The sequence below is a fragment of the Muscardinus avellanarius genome (genome assembly GCF_963383645.1).
Source record: "Muscardinus avellanarius genome assembly, chromosome: 12".
In the NCBI taxonomy this organism is placed as follows: Eukaryota; Metazoa; Chordata; class Mammalia; order Rodentia; family Gliridae; genus Muscardinus; species Muscardinus avellanarius.
Genome location: NC_137798.1, coordinates 59,187,250 through 59,202,933, shown reverse-complemented (window position 1 = coordinate 59,202,933; position 15,684 = coordinate 59,187,250). Strand labels below are relative to the sequence as shown.

The following is a 15,684-nucleotide window of genomic DNA, read 5'->3' as shown; positions in this document are numbered from 1 at the left end:
ATCACAGGCTGTGTGTGAAATTAGTTCCTGTTTGGGAAGGTTTAAAGGCCACCACATTCCACCTCCCTGCTAATATGATTACTAGCACTTTTTTTTTTTTAATGAAAGGGGCAATTCTCTCATCCCCTTTCTTCCTTTAAAAATAGACTAAAGGGTACTTTTTGTTTTATTGTCTCCTTGTGACCTAAAAGGTTGCTACTTTTTTGAAAGGTTAGATTGCCAAGGTTAAGGATTCTTAGGTACACCACAAATAAGCAATCAGCAACAAAAATATCTGCTGTGGCAGTTCTCAGAGGGCTTCTGGGCTATAAACACACTTTCCTAACTGTAAAAACATGGCCCCAGCCTGTCAGCATGCCACCTCTGTCCTCTAAAAGGTGAGGCCTGGGAAGAAGAGGGAAGGCGGCCCATTTAATGGGGTTGTGTTGCTAAGGGTCATCCCGAAGGCTTTCCACAAGAAGCACTTACAAAAATGTTTTGGATGGAAAGTCACCTTTTAATAGCCAGAGAGGTATTTCTTTCAGGCACAGGGCTCCACGCACAGCCTGTTTCTCAACGTTTGGAAATCCTTTAACAGTTTATGGAAAGCCACCCTTTAAACCAATCCAACAGCTCCTTTCTCCATAACCTGATTTTAGAGGTGTTTCATTATCTCTAATTACTCAGGGTAAATGGTGATTACTCAGTGTTTTAATCATCAGTTTGGGCAGCAGTTACTCTAAACTCAGGGAAGCCCAGACTCCCATGGGTATTTTTGGAAGGTACGGCGACTAGTCGGTGCATGCTTTCTAGTACCTCTGCACGTGGTCCCCAGGTGAGCCCTGGCCGCTGCCCGAGCTGGAGGGAGCGAGGCCCCAGCCCCGGGCGCATCTACGGCTGGGGCGCTGCGACGGCTTCCGGGACCCAGGCTTGCGAGGCGAGGCCCGGCGGCTGGTTGGGAGGATGTGGGCGGGGCTCCCATCCCCAGAAAGGGAGGCGAGTGAGGGAGGAGGGAAGAAGGGAGGGGCTGCTGGGGAAGAGGAGGAGGAAGGAAAGAAAGAAAGAGAGGGGGGGAAAGAGGAGGAAGGAGTAGATGCGGGAGGACAGAAGAGGAAGGTGGGAGGGAAGGAGCGCGGAAGCTAAGTGACTTCCACTGTGGAGCCCAGGGACCCGAGCCTGAGACGCCGCTGCTGCCCGGCCTGTGTACCTCGCCTCTGCCCTTGATGGGATTCCTGTCCGAGCTGTCTCGAGCCTGCAGCGCCCCAGTCCCCGGCCTTCGTCCAGGTTCACTTCTGCTTTTCAGAAGTCCCCAGGAGCTGTTGCTGGCGAGCCCGCTGCTGCAGGGACTTATGGTGAGCAAGGCCACCTGGCGAGGGGTGCCAATCAGAGGGGCTTGAGGCGCATCCTTAGGGGAGAAGCCGAGGACTCGGGCTGTAAAAGAGGCAAAGGTGGCCTCCCCCCGTCCCCGCCGCCCCAGTGGTGGTGCTGGAGGTGCGGATGCTGGAGCTGAAAGCTCTCTGTCAGGTGGCCCCCGGTCATCTCCACCTTGGCGAGGTGCAGGGCAGGAGGGGCGAGAAGAGGAGAAGCCCATGGTGGTGGTGGCAGGGTCACTGGGAAAGAATGTGGGGTCTAGGTCTGAACGCGTCGCCGGTGGGCTAGCGGTTGCGATCAGGGACTGGAAGGGCCCGGAGAGAGAGGAAAGACCTCTGACTTCTAGACAGAGTTCATAAGGAGGCTCAGGGCCAGCGGTGCAGGAAGAGGACACCTGGCCGGAGCGGGTTCTGCGGCCGGAGCTGGACCCGGGGCCCTAGGGAGCGCCGTCCTTCCGCGCCCGGCATCGCGCGCGCTCGGTTTATGCTCGGGGTTTTTCGCGGAAGGGAATGTCACCCCACCTTGCTCCAAGCTGGCAGGGCGCCCTGAGAGCTTGCGAGCCGCAGCTGCCGGGCGCGCCTTCTACACGAGCTGTTTTCTTAGACTTGCGCTACCCAAGGAACCTCCTTCATCATTTTATGGTGTGGGGTTCCTAGGGACGGTGCTCGGGATGCCAAGGGCTCCTGCGACGCTCTTCCCGCCTGGTCTTGTAGCTGGTGGACGCGAGCCTCTTTCTGGCCCAACCCCCCGAAACCGACAGGAAAGGGCCCCGGAATTGCGGGGTCCTCGCAGACCCCTCCCCGCGCGAGTTAGACCCCCGGCTTCAGGCACCTCCTAGGCACTGGTTTGGTAGATGGTTTGAGAATATCGCGGTTAGTGAGCTGAAGGATTTGTGAGACATTAAAACCCCAAAAGGCACATATTAGGGTAAACTGAACCTACTTTAACTTTTGCGTTGGGAAAGGTTTCGGTCAGGGTAGTGAAGGACAGACAGCTGCCACGAGTTGCATTCCTGTCCCTAAGAAAAAGTTCTGGAAGTGCAAGTCTCTTTGGCATTTATTTTTTCTTTTCATTAAAAAAAAAAACTAGGAAGTATAACGTGATTAGAGACGAATCCTAGTGAATCTGAAATGGAAACACAAGCGGGTCGCGCGGTTTCAGCGCTGCGAGCGCTCCCGCGCCGTCCAGGGAGCCGGCTGAGGACCCAGGATTGTCCCGGGATCACAGGCGCCCGCCCCTTTCTTGGTCCCCTCTCTTCTTTTCACCTTTTGAGGTCTCCTGTGCCTTGGGGCTTGTTTCCCGACGGCTCCCGGCTTCTCAAAACAACCTTTACCCTTCCCCAATTCGCCCTTTCCCAGTTCGTCCCAGCGGCGGAGCGGGACAGGGACGGCGAAAGCCGCTTAGAAGCCGCGCGGCGTGGACAGCCCCGCTCCGGCCGCGACGCCGGGAGGAGGGGCAGGGTCGCCCCATCTTTTACGCCTCTGCCTCAATGGCTCCCCGCAAGTGCCCCCCAAAGAAAATTAAGTTTGTGGGCGAGAGCAGGGCTCTGTTCCGAATCCTCGAGCTCTAAAGCGACACAAGATAGAAACCAGTTTTAGCTTCGGGAAAGGGAGGCCGGAGGAGTGGGCTCCGGGGAGAAGCCGCGGGGCTGGGACCCCCGCCGCACCCCGCGCACCGACGAGCGGCGAGGCCCGCTCAGGTCGTGGACAGGCCCTAGGGCTACGCCCCACGCGTGCGAAGTCTTCGGCTAAGGTCAAGTTACCCCAGTAATTGAGCTATGGGTAGGTAAAATTCTGGAAGGAATATGTGCTGCGACTCTGCAGCTGGTGCAAAGGAGGAAGGGGGTGGGGAAGGAAGTGGTGGAGTGTGTGTGTGTGTGTGTGGGGGGGGGGTGGTTTAAAAAATAAGCCAAGCCAGGGCGAGAGAGCCTCGGACGCCCAGGTCGAATGCAGGCCGAAAGCCGTTCGTGGTTTTCTCCACTCTTAGGAACTCGGTGGGATTTCCTTTCTGCGCCGGGTCCGGAGTTGTAAAAAACCTCGGCGACATTTAGACCCGAAAAGTGTGATGCGCCCTTCGGCGACGCCTCCTGGACGTGCCTGGCGCGGCGGCCGCCGTCCGCCCCGATGGCCCCGCGCGCGCCGCTTTCCCGGGACCTGCTTTGCGGGAGGCAGGGGCGGGGGCCGGGGTTCCTCGCCGAGGAACTTACTCTAGCGGCCGCTCCGTCTAACTTTCCCAACCTGTCACCCGGGCACCCCCCGCGTCCCCGCGCGGTGCGTGACCGGGTCGGCCACCTCCGCGGGGAGCTCGGGCGGCCGCCGGCTCCGCAGCCCTCCCGGGTGCCGCTGGCCGCTCTCGGCCGCCCGTCGCTGGGGGCGATATTTGTCCTCTCGGAGCCCCCGGGAGGAAGCGGCGGGTGTGCTTGTGCATGCGTGCGCAAGGTCCTCAGCACTTTCCTTTTCAAGTGCCCCTCCGGGTGAGGCTTTGGGTCGCGAGCCTCCCGGCCCGGGCTCCCGCGGCGTGGGCGCTGCACGGCGCAGCCCCCGGGGCGCCCCCAGGCTCCGCCCGAGGGTCCGGCCCGACGCGCGGCGCGCAGCAGGTCGCGGCGAGCGCGGGAGGAGCGCAGGGCCCGCACCGCCCGGGCTGCGGTCGCGCCGCGGGAGCCCGGGACCCGGCCGGGCGGGGCGGGAGGTCGGCGGCGGCGCGGGCGCGGGCGCGGGGCGGGCCCGGGCGGGGCGGGGGCGGCGCGGGGGAGGGCTCCGCGTGAGCGGGGCGGGGCCTCGGCGCCCACGTGACCCCGAGGGGCTGGAAGAAAAACAGAGCCTGTCTGCGCCGGAGTCTCATTATATTCAAATATTCATTTTAGGAGCCATTCCGTAGTGCCATTCCGAGCAACGCACTGCCGCAGCTTCTCTGAGCCTTTCCAGCAAGTTTGTTCAAGATTGGCTGTCAAGAATCATGGACTGTTATTATATGCCTTGTTTTCTGTCAGTGAGTAGACACCTCTTCCTTCCCTCCTCCGGGGAATTCACTCTGCCCTCCCCATCCCCGACCGCCGTCCGTCCCTCCCGTCGGACCTTCCCTGCAGCGTCCGCCCTGCGCTCTGCTCTCGGGCTGTCGCTCTCCTCTCGGCCCCGAGCCCGGGCGCTCGAAGCGTACGGGTTCCTTTTAAAGCGCTGCTCGCACCCACTCGCCCTTTCAGACCCGGTGCGTTGCACGGAGGGGGGGCGAGGGCCCTGAGAGATGACGGTCCGCACCCTGGGGCTGCACCTTCCGGGCTCACCGCTCGCTCCTCCTGCGCCACCCCTGGGAGCGCCCAGCGCCTCTTGTCAAAACTCACGGAGTTCGCTCGGGAGTCACCCCCCACCCCTGCCCTGGGAGCAGGGGAGTGGGTGAGCGGGCGCGATCAGCCGCCCGGCGCTGAGCTTTTCAAACTCCGCGGCCACCACGAAACAAACCCCCGAGCCACCCGGGCAGCCCCGGTCGGCCCCGGACCCCCGCCCGGCCCCGCTCGTTCCTCCGCTCTCCCTCCCTCCAGCTCCCAACCAGCTGGAAGTTGTGGAAGTCGGGCTCCGAGGGCGGAGTAGGGAGGAGGGGGTGGGGGAGAGGGCAGAGGCTGGAGGTCTAAAGTGGAGAGAGATGGCATTTTAATTCTCCCTCCCCCACCTTTTTTTTTTTTTTTTTTACCCCCACAAATGTTAACTGTTTATCCTGGACAAAGCCACGCTGAGATGGCTCAGATAGCAGTTGAGACAAAAAAAAAAAAAAAGATTAACAGGATGGAGGCTATCTGATTTGGGGTTATTTGACTGTAAACAAGTTAGACTAAGTAATTATAGGACAATTCTTACTTTCGGGCCTTGCGCGGCTGCCGCAGTTGCTGCCGGTGGTGTGGGGGGGGGAGCGCAAACTTGATCTTTCTGACCTGTTTTACTCTTGACCCTCCATTGCTCGCCCTATATGCCTAGGCAGAGACATCGCTTTCTCTGTATTTATTGGTGTTTGTTTATTCTTTAACCTTGCACCCCTTCCCCCTCCCCAGAGACACCATGATTCCTGGTAACCGAATGCTGATGGTCGTTTTATTATGCCAAGTCCTGCTAGGAGGCGCGAGCCATGCTAGTTTGATACCTGAGACGGGAAAGAAAAAAGTCGCCGAGATTCAGGGCCACGCGGGAGGACGCCGCCCAGGGCAGAGCCATGAGCTGCTGCGGGACTTCGAGGCTACGCTTCTGCAGATGTTCGGGCTGCGCCGCCGCCCGCAGCCCAGCAAGAGCGCAGTCATCCCGGATTACATGCGGGATCTTTACCGGCTCCAGTCCGGCGAGGAGGAGGAAGAAGAGCAGATCCGCGGCGCGGGTCTCGAGTACCCCGAGCGCCCCGCCAGTCGGGCCAACACCGTGCGGAGCTTCCACCACGAAGGTCAGTCCCTGCCCCCAGCGCGGGTGGGGGAGGGCTGGCAGGGCCGGCTGCAGGGGAAAGCCGTGGAAGCCCCGGGAAGCAGAGTTCAGGTTACATCAAAGCCCCGAATCCGGGAGGCTGAGGAAAAGAGCCGCTTACCTCCAAGAATTTCCAGAGCTGCTGCTGCTGCTGCCGCTGAACTTCTTTTCTGGAGACGGAGGGGGAGGGGTTCAGGGAAGGGGCTGACACCGCTCAGACGCAGGCAGCCCCAGTGGTGTGTTTTTGCCATATCAAAGCCTTTTCTGCCCGTTTTTCTTTCTTTCTTTTTTCAAAGCACCTACTGAATTTAATATTACAGCTGTGTGTTTGTCAGGTTTATTCAATAGAGGCCTTGTAATCTGATCTGAATGTTTCCTAGCGGATGTTTCTTTTCCAAAGTAAATCTGAGTTATTAATCCACCAGCATCATTACTGTGTTGGAATTTATTTTCCCCTCTGTAACATGATCAACAAGGCATGCTCTGTGTTTCCAAGATCGCTGGGGAAATGTTTAGTAACATACTCGAAAGTGGAAGAGGCAGAGGGTGACTGCTTGCACATTTCCTCTGGCCCCTGCACTGTTGGTCCCTCTTTTTCTTTACAACCACTTGTAAAGAAAACAGTGTACACAAAACCAAGAGAGGGCTTTAAAAGGGGAGACTAAGGGTGGCGGAGTAAGGAGTTGACACATGGAAATTATTAGACATATAAAGGAGGTTGGGAGATAGTTTTTGTCTTTGGTGCTTGATGCGTGCTTGCTAAGTTCTTACTGATTTGCTAGCTTCCAGGCTCCTCTGTGCCTTCAAGTTAAAAGGCGCACTTATTTCCCCTCAATAGATTTCCACTGTGTAAGCAAAGTTCACTAGCATCACCCAGCTCAGCTGTTCCTTGACTTTTCCATCTCGCAGAAAGGTTCATGTGCTTTTTCTTTTCCCTTTCCTTCCCACTTGTACCCAGAACATCTAGAGGACATCCCAGGGACCAGCGAAAACTCTGCTTTTCGTTTCCTCTTTAACCTCAGCAGTATCCCAGAGAACGAGGTGATCTCCTCTGCAGAGCTCCGGCTCTTTCGGGAGCAGGTGGACCAGGGCCCTGATTGGGAACGGGGCTTCCACCGTATAAACATTTATGAGGTTATGAAGCCCCCGGCAGAAATGGCGCGCGGGCACCTCATCACACGACTACTGGACACGAGACTGGTCCACCACAATGTGACACGGTGGGAGACTTTTGATGTGAGCCCTGCGGTCCTTCGCTGGACCCGGGAGAAGCAGCCCAACTATGGGCTGGCTGTCGAGGTGACTCACCTCCATCATACACGGACCCACCAGGGCCAGCATGTCAGGATTAGCCGATCGTTACCTCAAGGGAGTGGGGACTGGGCCCAGCTCCGGCCCCTCCTGGTCACTTTTGGCCATGATGGCCGGGGCCATGCTTTGACCCGACGCCGGAGGGCCAAGCGTAGCCCTAAGCATCACCCGCAGCGGTCCAGGAAGAAGAATAAGAACTGCCGGCGCCACTCACTTTACGTGGACTTCAGCGACGTGGGCTGGAATGACTGGATTGTGGCCCCACCTGGCTACCAGGCCTTCTACTGCCACGGGGACTGCCCCTTTCCACTGGCGGACCACCTCAACTCAACCAACCATGCCATTGTGCAGACCCTGGTCAACTCGGTCAATTCCAGTATCCCCAAGGCCTGTTGTGTACCCACTGAACTGAGTGCCATCTCTATGCTGTACCTGGACGAGTATGACAAGGTGGTACTGAAAAACTACCAGGAGATGGTGGTAGAAGGATGTGGGTGCCGCTGAGATCAGGTCATCCTTGAGGAAAGATACACACACACACACACACACACACACACACACACACACTCCCATCCACTCACACACACACCACACAGACTGCTTCCTTATAGCTGGACTTATATCTTAAAAAAAAAAAAAGGAAAAAACCTAAACATTCACCTTGACCTTATTTATGACTTTACGTGCAAATGTTTTGACCATATTGATCATATATTTTGACAAAATATATTTATAACTACATATTAAAAGAAAAAATAAAATGAGTCATTATTTTAAAGGTAAACTAATGGCCTTTTGCTCGTTTCTTCTGCCCCGTCACTTTTGAATGAGATGGTCTTCTGTTGAGGTGGGGTTGGGGACAGAATGGAAGTTAAAAGGTGGTCACTAGAGGTGGTGAAGTTGTAGGGACAGGAAGTAACCTGATGGCAGAGAGAGCCAGTAATTGCCAGGATGAATTGTTTTCCATTTCTATTTAATGTTAACAAGGACGCAGCATCCTCTCCCATCTGGATGACACATGCCTGGGATGAAAGCAGTCCATCAGATGAAAGACTCCGTTTGGGGCTTCTTGCGCATCTTCTGGTTTTTGTCACCTGTTAGAGGTGTATCCCAGATGATTGTGACAAGGAAGTCTCAACTCTGGTTGTCTGATGTCTGATTCAAAACTTGGCTTTTATGATATCCCAGGGTGTCTCCAGTCTTGATAGGCACTAATGTTGTATTTTCAAACCAAAACTAATTCTTAACGCTCACATATTAATGTGCATGTTTTTTTTCTTCAAACAAAGTTTTATTTGGGGTTTCTTTTGGGGTCTCTTTTTGATTATTTTCTTTGGAGAAGTGGGTTTTACCCAATGAAACAAATAATGTACCCCATCTTTGAAAATGACCTCTGTTTTATATACCATATAAGTGGGACTCGCCAGTGTTGATTCTTAGACCCCCAATTCCCCATATAAATGCTTTCACCAAGTTCAAAATCTCAACAGATTGGGTTGGAGGAAGGATTGGTAATGAAGTTAGAGACTAAAGGGTTGGAATTCTTAAATAGACCTAGTGAAAGTATTCTTGAATTACCTGGATTCTTTGAGTATTGAAATGCCAGCCCTCGCCTCTTGTTGTCTCCCTAGGCACCTGTCCCTGGAGCTGGGCAGATCTGAGGTTTGAGCCAGGGCTTTTTCAAGGATAAAGCTTAATATGGGGCCACAGCACTCGCGCGCGCGCATGCGCGCGCGCACACACACACACACACACACACACATGACAATGCTAATGTGCTTGGGAGGAGAGGCTCCTCTGTCAAGGACAGAGAAATGGCTTTCTGAAAGGATATGCATATAGAGGGTATAGAGGTTAAGAGGACAAGAAGAGAAGCCTTTGTTTTTTTCTTATGACCACCAACTAAATGGAACCCTGACTCTCAGCTTCCTCAGGCTCATTTCTCACGCATGCATGTTCAGGCTTGGATGGGTTCGGGACAGGAGCAGTCAGTGTCTTTGTATAGTTCTTTGGAGAAGGACTGGTAGGAGTCACTTCCCAATGGTGTAGCTAGGAGCTGTAGTGTGGTGTTGCTGGTGGTGTGTGTACACTCAGAATGTGTGTCAGGCACGTGCCTGGCGTTTGTGTTTTTCTGTGTAATGTGTGCACACACCCTCTGCCTTCTACTCAGTCTTGCATATGCTCTTGGGGGTGGGGTGGGTGAAGCAAGATTCATTTTTGTTTTTAATTACTGAAGTCCTACAATCCTCCAAAAGGAGCAGCTTAGTGGAAACCAATAAAAATAGAAGTGGGGTGGTTGCCAAAGCCCTAGCTCCCGGGAGAGTGCAGGTGGAGAGAGGAGATCAGAGCCTCGGGCAAAGGCAGCAAGACTCCACAGTCCCTCCAAAACTCTCACAAAGAGGGAGCCTCCCTCCTCCAGCCCCCCAGGTCGCTGCCCCTTTGATTAATGGTATGGAGCTTGAATAAATCATTTAGGGGAAACCCATTATGGATCCCCCTAGGGCAGCCTTGGTTTGTTTTGCCCCGTTTTCAGCAACTTTCTGAAATGTCCTGTCACTGAAAAGGAGTCCTAGATCTATGTCCAGCACCTAAACCAGAGACCCTATGCTCAGACTGATGGGCTTAGGTCACTTTCTAGTAACCACTACCCCCCCCCCCCCCCGCCTTTACTGGCTTATTTTCAGGAATGGATAACGTTGTTTATTTGTTCAGCCAAATATTTGGTCTGGGGAATTTACCGTGAAATTCTGTGAATTGCATATACCTAGTTAACAAAATAGACCCAATGCCACAAATGTTAGCAGGGAAAACAACAGACTGGCCAGTTTTAACTCTTTAAACTCTGAAAGCATTGTCTAGAGGCCTGGGCAGACAAAGAATTGGAATTGGATGTGTGTGGAAGTTATTTAAGTTAGGTCTTAGTCGTTTATATTTGCGCCTTATGTATCTTATGTAAATCCACAAGCCTAGTACCTTATGGCAATCCTCGATTTTGGACACCTCCTCTTATAACTGCCTTTCCCTCAGAGCAGTGTTCCCATTACTTAAAGAAGGATGGGGAAGGAGACTTGCACCCAGGAGTTCAGCAAAGTCGTGACCACATTAGAGGGGCTGCTTGGTCGATCCCTGTCCAACACTTAAAGTGGAACAGGCTTTCTAGGAGTGTAAAACCAAGAAAGAAAGAAAGAAGGAAGGAAAGAAAGAAAGAAAGAAAGAAAGAAAGGAAGAAAAAGAGAGAAAGAGAAAAAAGAAAGAGAAAGAAAAAGGAAAAGAAGGAAAGAAAAGAAAAGGAAAGAAAGAGAAAGAAAGAAGAAAGAAAGAAAGAAAGAAAGAAAAAGAAAGAAAGAGAAAGAAAGACAGACATTAAGTCAGTCTAGGGAATGGACCAAACATTCCCTGCTCTCCTTGCATAATTCGCTCAGAACCTGCCTGGTGACCTGCTGACTTGTCTTCCCTCTTGACCAAGCCTCACTCCGCCCCCTTGCCGCCCGGCAGCGCTGCACTGAGAGGGCTGGGCACAGCCTGGCGGTGGTAGACCCCCATCCTCACCCGGCCTGAGATCGGCCTCAGGATGCGAGCCCAGAGGCCCAGCCGGCGCGGGCTCCCGCGTTCCCTGCCCCGCGGCGGCGCCAGGGGGCGCCCTCCGCGCCTGGACCTGCGGGGACCTGCGGGACCCAGCACCTGGCGGCCGCTGCAGCTTCGGGTCCCGAGCTGATGCGCAGTGCGGAGCATCGCCCTCGTGGACCCGGGCCCAGGTGAGGCTCTGCGGGGACAGACGGATCTGATTAGCGCTCGCTGGTCCTTGGGGCGGTTGCTCGGCGTATTTAACGTGAAATGGGGTCAAACAGCGGCGCAGAAGTGTGCAGTCTGGGGCAGGCTTGCGGGCCAGGGGGCTGAGGAGCAGGCTCAGGGGAGGAGTCTCTCTAGTCGCAGCACAGCTCCGGCTCCTGGACTGATGGAAGGCAGGATGGCGGGCCTAGAGGGCGAACAGACCCCAAGGCTGAGGGTCTGAGCCTTGGCCTCTGCCTCCTGGGGGGGGGGCATGCGGAACCCAGGACCTGAGGGCTGGAGAGGCCGAGGGTGGGGGATCTGAATTGATTTCTTTCAGAAATGAGATGCTAAGTGCATAGTAGGTAATGACAACAGAACACACCTCCTCTAGGCCTCAGCCAGGCACTCCCCTGGTGCCCCTGATACTTCTTCAATACAGCAAATTTTACAAACTATTCACACATTCTCTTTTGCTCATTTTTAATCATTTTATTTGATTATTTTTCACCCTGCTGAGTTTTGAACCCGGGGCCTGGACGTGTTCTACTCCCAGCCCCACATCTACTCTTTTTTTTTTTTTTTTTTTTTTTTTGTGCTGGGGATTGAACCAAGGGCAATCCACCTTTGAGCCACACCCTGAGCCCAATATATATATATATATATTTTGTGAGCCTGGGGATGGAACCCAGGGGCATTCGACCTATGAGCTACACCCCCAGCCCTATTTTTTAGTCTTTATTTTGAAACAGGGTTTCACTAAGTTGCGGAGGGCCTAAGTAGTTGAGGCTGTCTGCGAACTGCGATCCTCCGGTCTCAGCCTCCCGAATGCTGGGATTACAAGCGTGCGCCATCCCGCCAGATTTGATTTTTTTATTCTTTGTTTGGAAACAGGGTCTCACTAAGTTTCAGAGGGCCTCACTAAGTAGCTGAGACTAGCCACGAACCCGGATCCTCCTCTCACATATACTCTTGAAAAAAAAAAAAAAAGCTAAAGTAACATTGGTGACCTTGCATTACCAGAGGTTATTGGTATTCTCCAGAGGAATTTAGGATAACTGGTGCATTGCCAAATTAGAATTGATGCAGAGTGAACCAGGCTTCCCCTGTGAAACTAGCACAATTCAGAAAAACATAACTGAAGTAAATTCAGAGCGGTTGGAAGGGTGGCCCAGGTGGGATTGCAAGGATAGCATTTTTCTTTGTGCTCAACATCTAGCTAGTGGAGGACTAAATAAAAGAATTCGGACCTACAGTGCTCACCAGTGGTGAAATGTGGCTGGTTTTAGGAGAAAAAAATTTGGATTGCCCTGATGTTAAAACAACGCACACAAATTTTGAAAAAGTCAAAAGTTCAAGGTGTGCAATGTTTAGTCAATTCTTTAAAAGGAATTTAAAATATTTTTTTTTCCTCTGAGGAAGCCATTTGAAATTACTATCCCAAGTCATTTTGCTTAAGGTACTTAGAGAAGTGAGTTCCAATTGTTTCCGACTTTTCTTTCTCTTCAAAATACTCTTTGGATGAAAATATAAATGTCGTATAGAATGCCATTCAGGGCAAACAATTCAGAAAATGTAATAGCATAGGGTTCAGAAATGTTTACTTTCAAACTGTGAAAAATGTGTGGAAAGGAAGATGAAATGGAACAATGATTTGCTGAGTTGTGTTACTAATGAGAATTTCTGAAGCCCGGCTTTCAGTCCGTTTTGCTATATTTTCTGAAGAGATCTTCTTGGTGTCTCTTGCTTGTTTAGAACTTGATTTTTAATAAAAGTATTTAAAAATCATAGTCAAGCCCTTCTTCCCCAAGTCACTGAACTTATAGGCCAGGTGCAGGTAGATTCACATTTTGCATTATATCATGATAGCTTTAGCATCCCCACCCACCCCCAGTTTTATTAAGATAGCAATTTTTATTAAAATAAAAATTCCATTATAGGCTTAGCATTTTTCCTCCAGTTTTATTAACCACAGCCCTGACCAGCAGATAATTCTCCAAAGGGTCGAAAGCACATGAATTTTAACCCACTGGACTGGATTGTTCACCCCTTTCTCACTCTTCCTGTGGTTATCAGCAGCTGACTCCAACCTGCATACAGTTGCTCACTGTTCAGTTAAGAAAAGGCACAACTGTGCTCAACTCAAGCTCCCTTCTAGCTGATTTAATCTTTTAATCCTTGTTATGCGGTTTTCAAAGCAGTTTGTTTCCAAGGTAGGGCCTGGAGGAAGAGCCCAAAGATTTCTATAGTGCTGGGGGAGACTTTCCAAAACTGTTTTTAAGTTTTCTTTTAATTACTATGTACAATAATGAAATGTTATTGTTAAGGCTACACCTAGTGTTCCTTGAATTTATATATAATTCAGAAGTGGAAAAATGCATGTCTTTTGAGAATTATCTAATAGACTTTCTTCAATTGGTCAGTGAGAATTACGTAGCCCAAAGTGTTAACTTCACCTCCAGAAAGCTCAGACCTGAATGAGCATTAATGTCCAGTAGAAATTCTCATTCCAGTTGGTTCCATGAAACTTCTTTTCTTCTAGTCTTTAGCAAAATGACATTAAAAAAAATAAGTGACAAGCCTCAGCTACTACTTAGTGAAATCCTTTGCAACTCAATGAGACCCTGTTTCAAAATAAATGAAATATAAAATAAGGCTGAAGGTGTAGCTCGGAGGTAGAATGCCCCTAGGTTCCATCCTTGGTACTGCCCAAAGAACAAAACAAAACAAAACAAAACAAAACAACAACAACAAAAAAACACGTGAAAAGAAAATTCACTTATAGTTCCATCATCCTGAAGCAATTATTATTTCCTTCTCTCTTTTGTCCATATATTTGCATGTTTTCATACAGCTTTTATTTTGCTCTTTTTAAAAAATTTCATATCAATATAACTTCAACATAGTTTAAACCCTAAATGTATGGTTTATGCATCTTATGTGGATGATCTTCACTCCTTTGTAAGAAAAAGTAGGCTAGGTTTAAAACTTAAAACCTTGGGCAATTTTAAGTATACTGGCTATAATACCAGGGCTGTGTGCATCAAGTCCAAAATTTAAGATTCCTGATGACTTCTTAAGGCTTAGCGTATGTACTATGGTCCCAGTACTAAATAAAATGCTCCCCTCTGTGCTTTAAATATCCTGACACTCCAGGTTTGGACATTTTTTGTTGACCGAGCACATTAGAGGACTTGCATCTATATGATTTAGTCACTGGGAATATGTTCTTCTCTTGGGGAAACTCTCTCTCTCTTCAAGAGGGACAGACACATCAAATGATCTCTGCCCCATACCCACATTAGTGACTGGACTTCAGCAGTGTGCCTCCTTTTCTTGTTCTAATTTCTTGTACTGGTTTTCTTGGGAATTGAGTGGCGGGAAAGGGAGGGAGAATGACCTAAATACAGTAATTACCTAATTGAAACCTATTCACACAGGTTACTAGGCCCAGACTGACCTTGACACTTTCAACCTTCAGATTCCAGTCAGTTGGGGTCAGACGCAAAAGTCCAGTTGCTGAGTGATTCCCACAGGCTTCTTTTGTGCACCTTAAGAAGGGCAGACAAAAGATGTTTTTCCAATGGGACTCACTCTTTATGAGGTCTGACCCTCCAAGAAGCAAGCTAATCTCAGGTGATTTTGAGGTTTTAGGGCACTAAGAGGACTGTTAGTGCATGGAGAAGTAATTTGTTCAATGGTACCTTAAAAGAGTTAATTTACCCCCAAAAGGTGAGTACCTTTTACTACCTTGAGTCCTTCACTTCCTTTGAGATCAGACTTGCTATCTGCATAGCAAAGCATTCCATTAGTTGGAAAGGAGGGAGTGGGGACTGTGAGGCTGGAAAGTCATTTTTCCCACAGTCTTTAAAAAGTTAGCAGGTGTGGTAAGTGGGTTTGGTCAACCTTTTCCCTTCCTTAAAACCTACAACTTCAGGCTATTTGGCTCTTTATCTATCTTGAGATTGGCCAGCGTTTCCGGATAGAAGTTTTGTAGGATTTAGCACAGAGCTGCTAAGAGGACCATTTTGCTAACATTATTTGTTTTGGCAAGTTAGTGTAGACTTACAGGTGAAAATTGCAGGGAAACAAACAGCAAAGTCCACTAAGGTCCCTCTACCTGTTTACAGACATTCCTTTTTATTTTTTAAATATATAACCCATACATAATAAATCAGGGAGGAGAGGTTTTTTTTTTTTTTTTTCCTGTGGTGGTACCCAGCGGCTTTTCTACCTCTGGGGCTATATTCTCAGACCTATTTTATACTTAGTTTGTAAACAGGGTCTCATTAAATTGCTGAGAGCCTCACTAAGTAGCTGAGGCTGGCTTCGAACCTCATGTCTCAGCCTCATTAGTGCTGGTATTACAAGAGTGCGCCACCATGCCCACAGGGAGGGGAGTTTTAATATTATGTTGGTGACACTTTGCAGGGGAATGGTAAAAATTTATCTAGATGTTTGCTGCTTGGCTGTCCCATTTGTTTTACCTAGACTCATTTTTCTGCACTTAATCATGGTCTCTGAGGGTCTATACTATGTATAAGGTTATTGTTTATTTGGTTGTCACTAAGCAATTCCCCAGAACTAGCTCATAATTTATTTTAACCAAATATGCCCCACCTTAGAGACCCAACGAAATAAATAAACATAAATAAAGGGCACTTTTCATCATTCTAGAAGATTGAACACTTCCAGGGCTTCTAATTAGCTTGGGGTCTACCAGTACTCCTTTGGGCATCTATTATTTTCAAGTTGGGAGATTAGACACAGGAATCTGAAGGAAGAAACCAAATTTTTAATGAGCTCTGTTGATAAGAAG

The 15,684-nt window shown here is 50.4% G+C and overlaps 1 protein-coding gene across 2 annotated transcripts; it reads left to right on the top strand.

Moving 5' to 3' along the window:
• Positions 1–1,072: 1,072 nt before the first annotated feature.
• BMP4 (bone morphogenetic protein 4) lies at positions 1,073–7,601 on the top strand (the record flags this gene model as incomplete). 2 transcript variants are annotated; one of them, XM_080708097.1, is made up of 4 exons in its annotated part: positions 1,073–1,122; positions 4,214–4,338; positions 5,443–5,769; positions 6,745–7,601. In XM_080708097.1, 4 exons carry the CDS (start codon positions 1,073–1,075, stop codon positions 7,599–7,601), a joined length of 1,359 nt encoding a protein of 452 aa, XP_080564223.1. The 2 variants fall into 2 exon arrangements, with proteins under 2 accessions (XP_080564223.1, XP_080564224.1); XM_080708098.1 differs by lacking the exon at positions 1,073–1,122 and having other exon boundaries at positions 4,306–4,334; positions 5,390–5,769.
• Between the last annotated feature and the right edge of the window lie 8,083 nt (positions 7,602–15,684).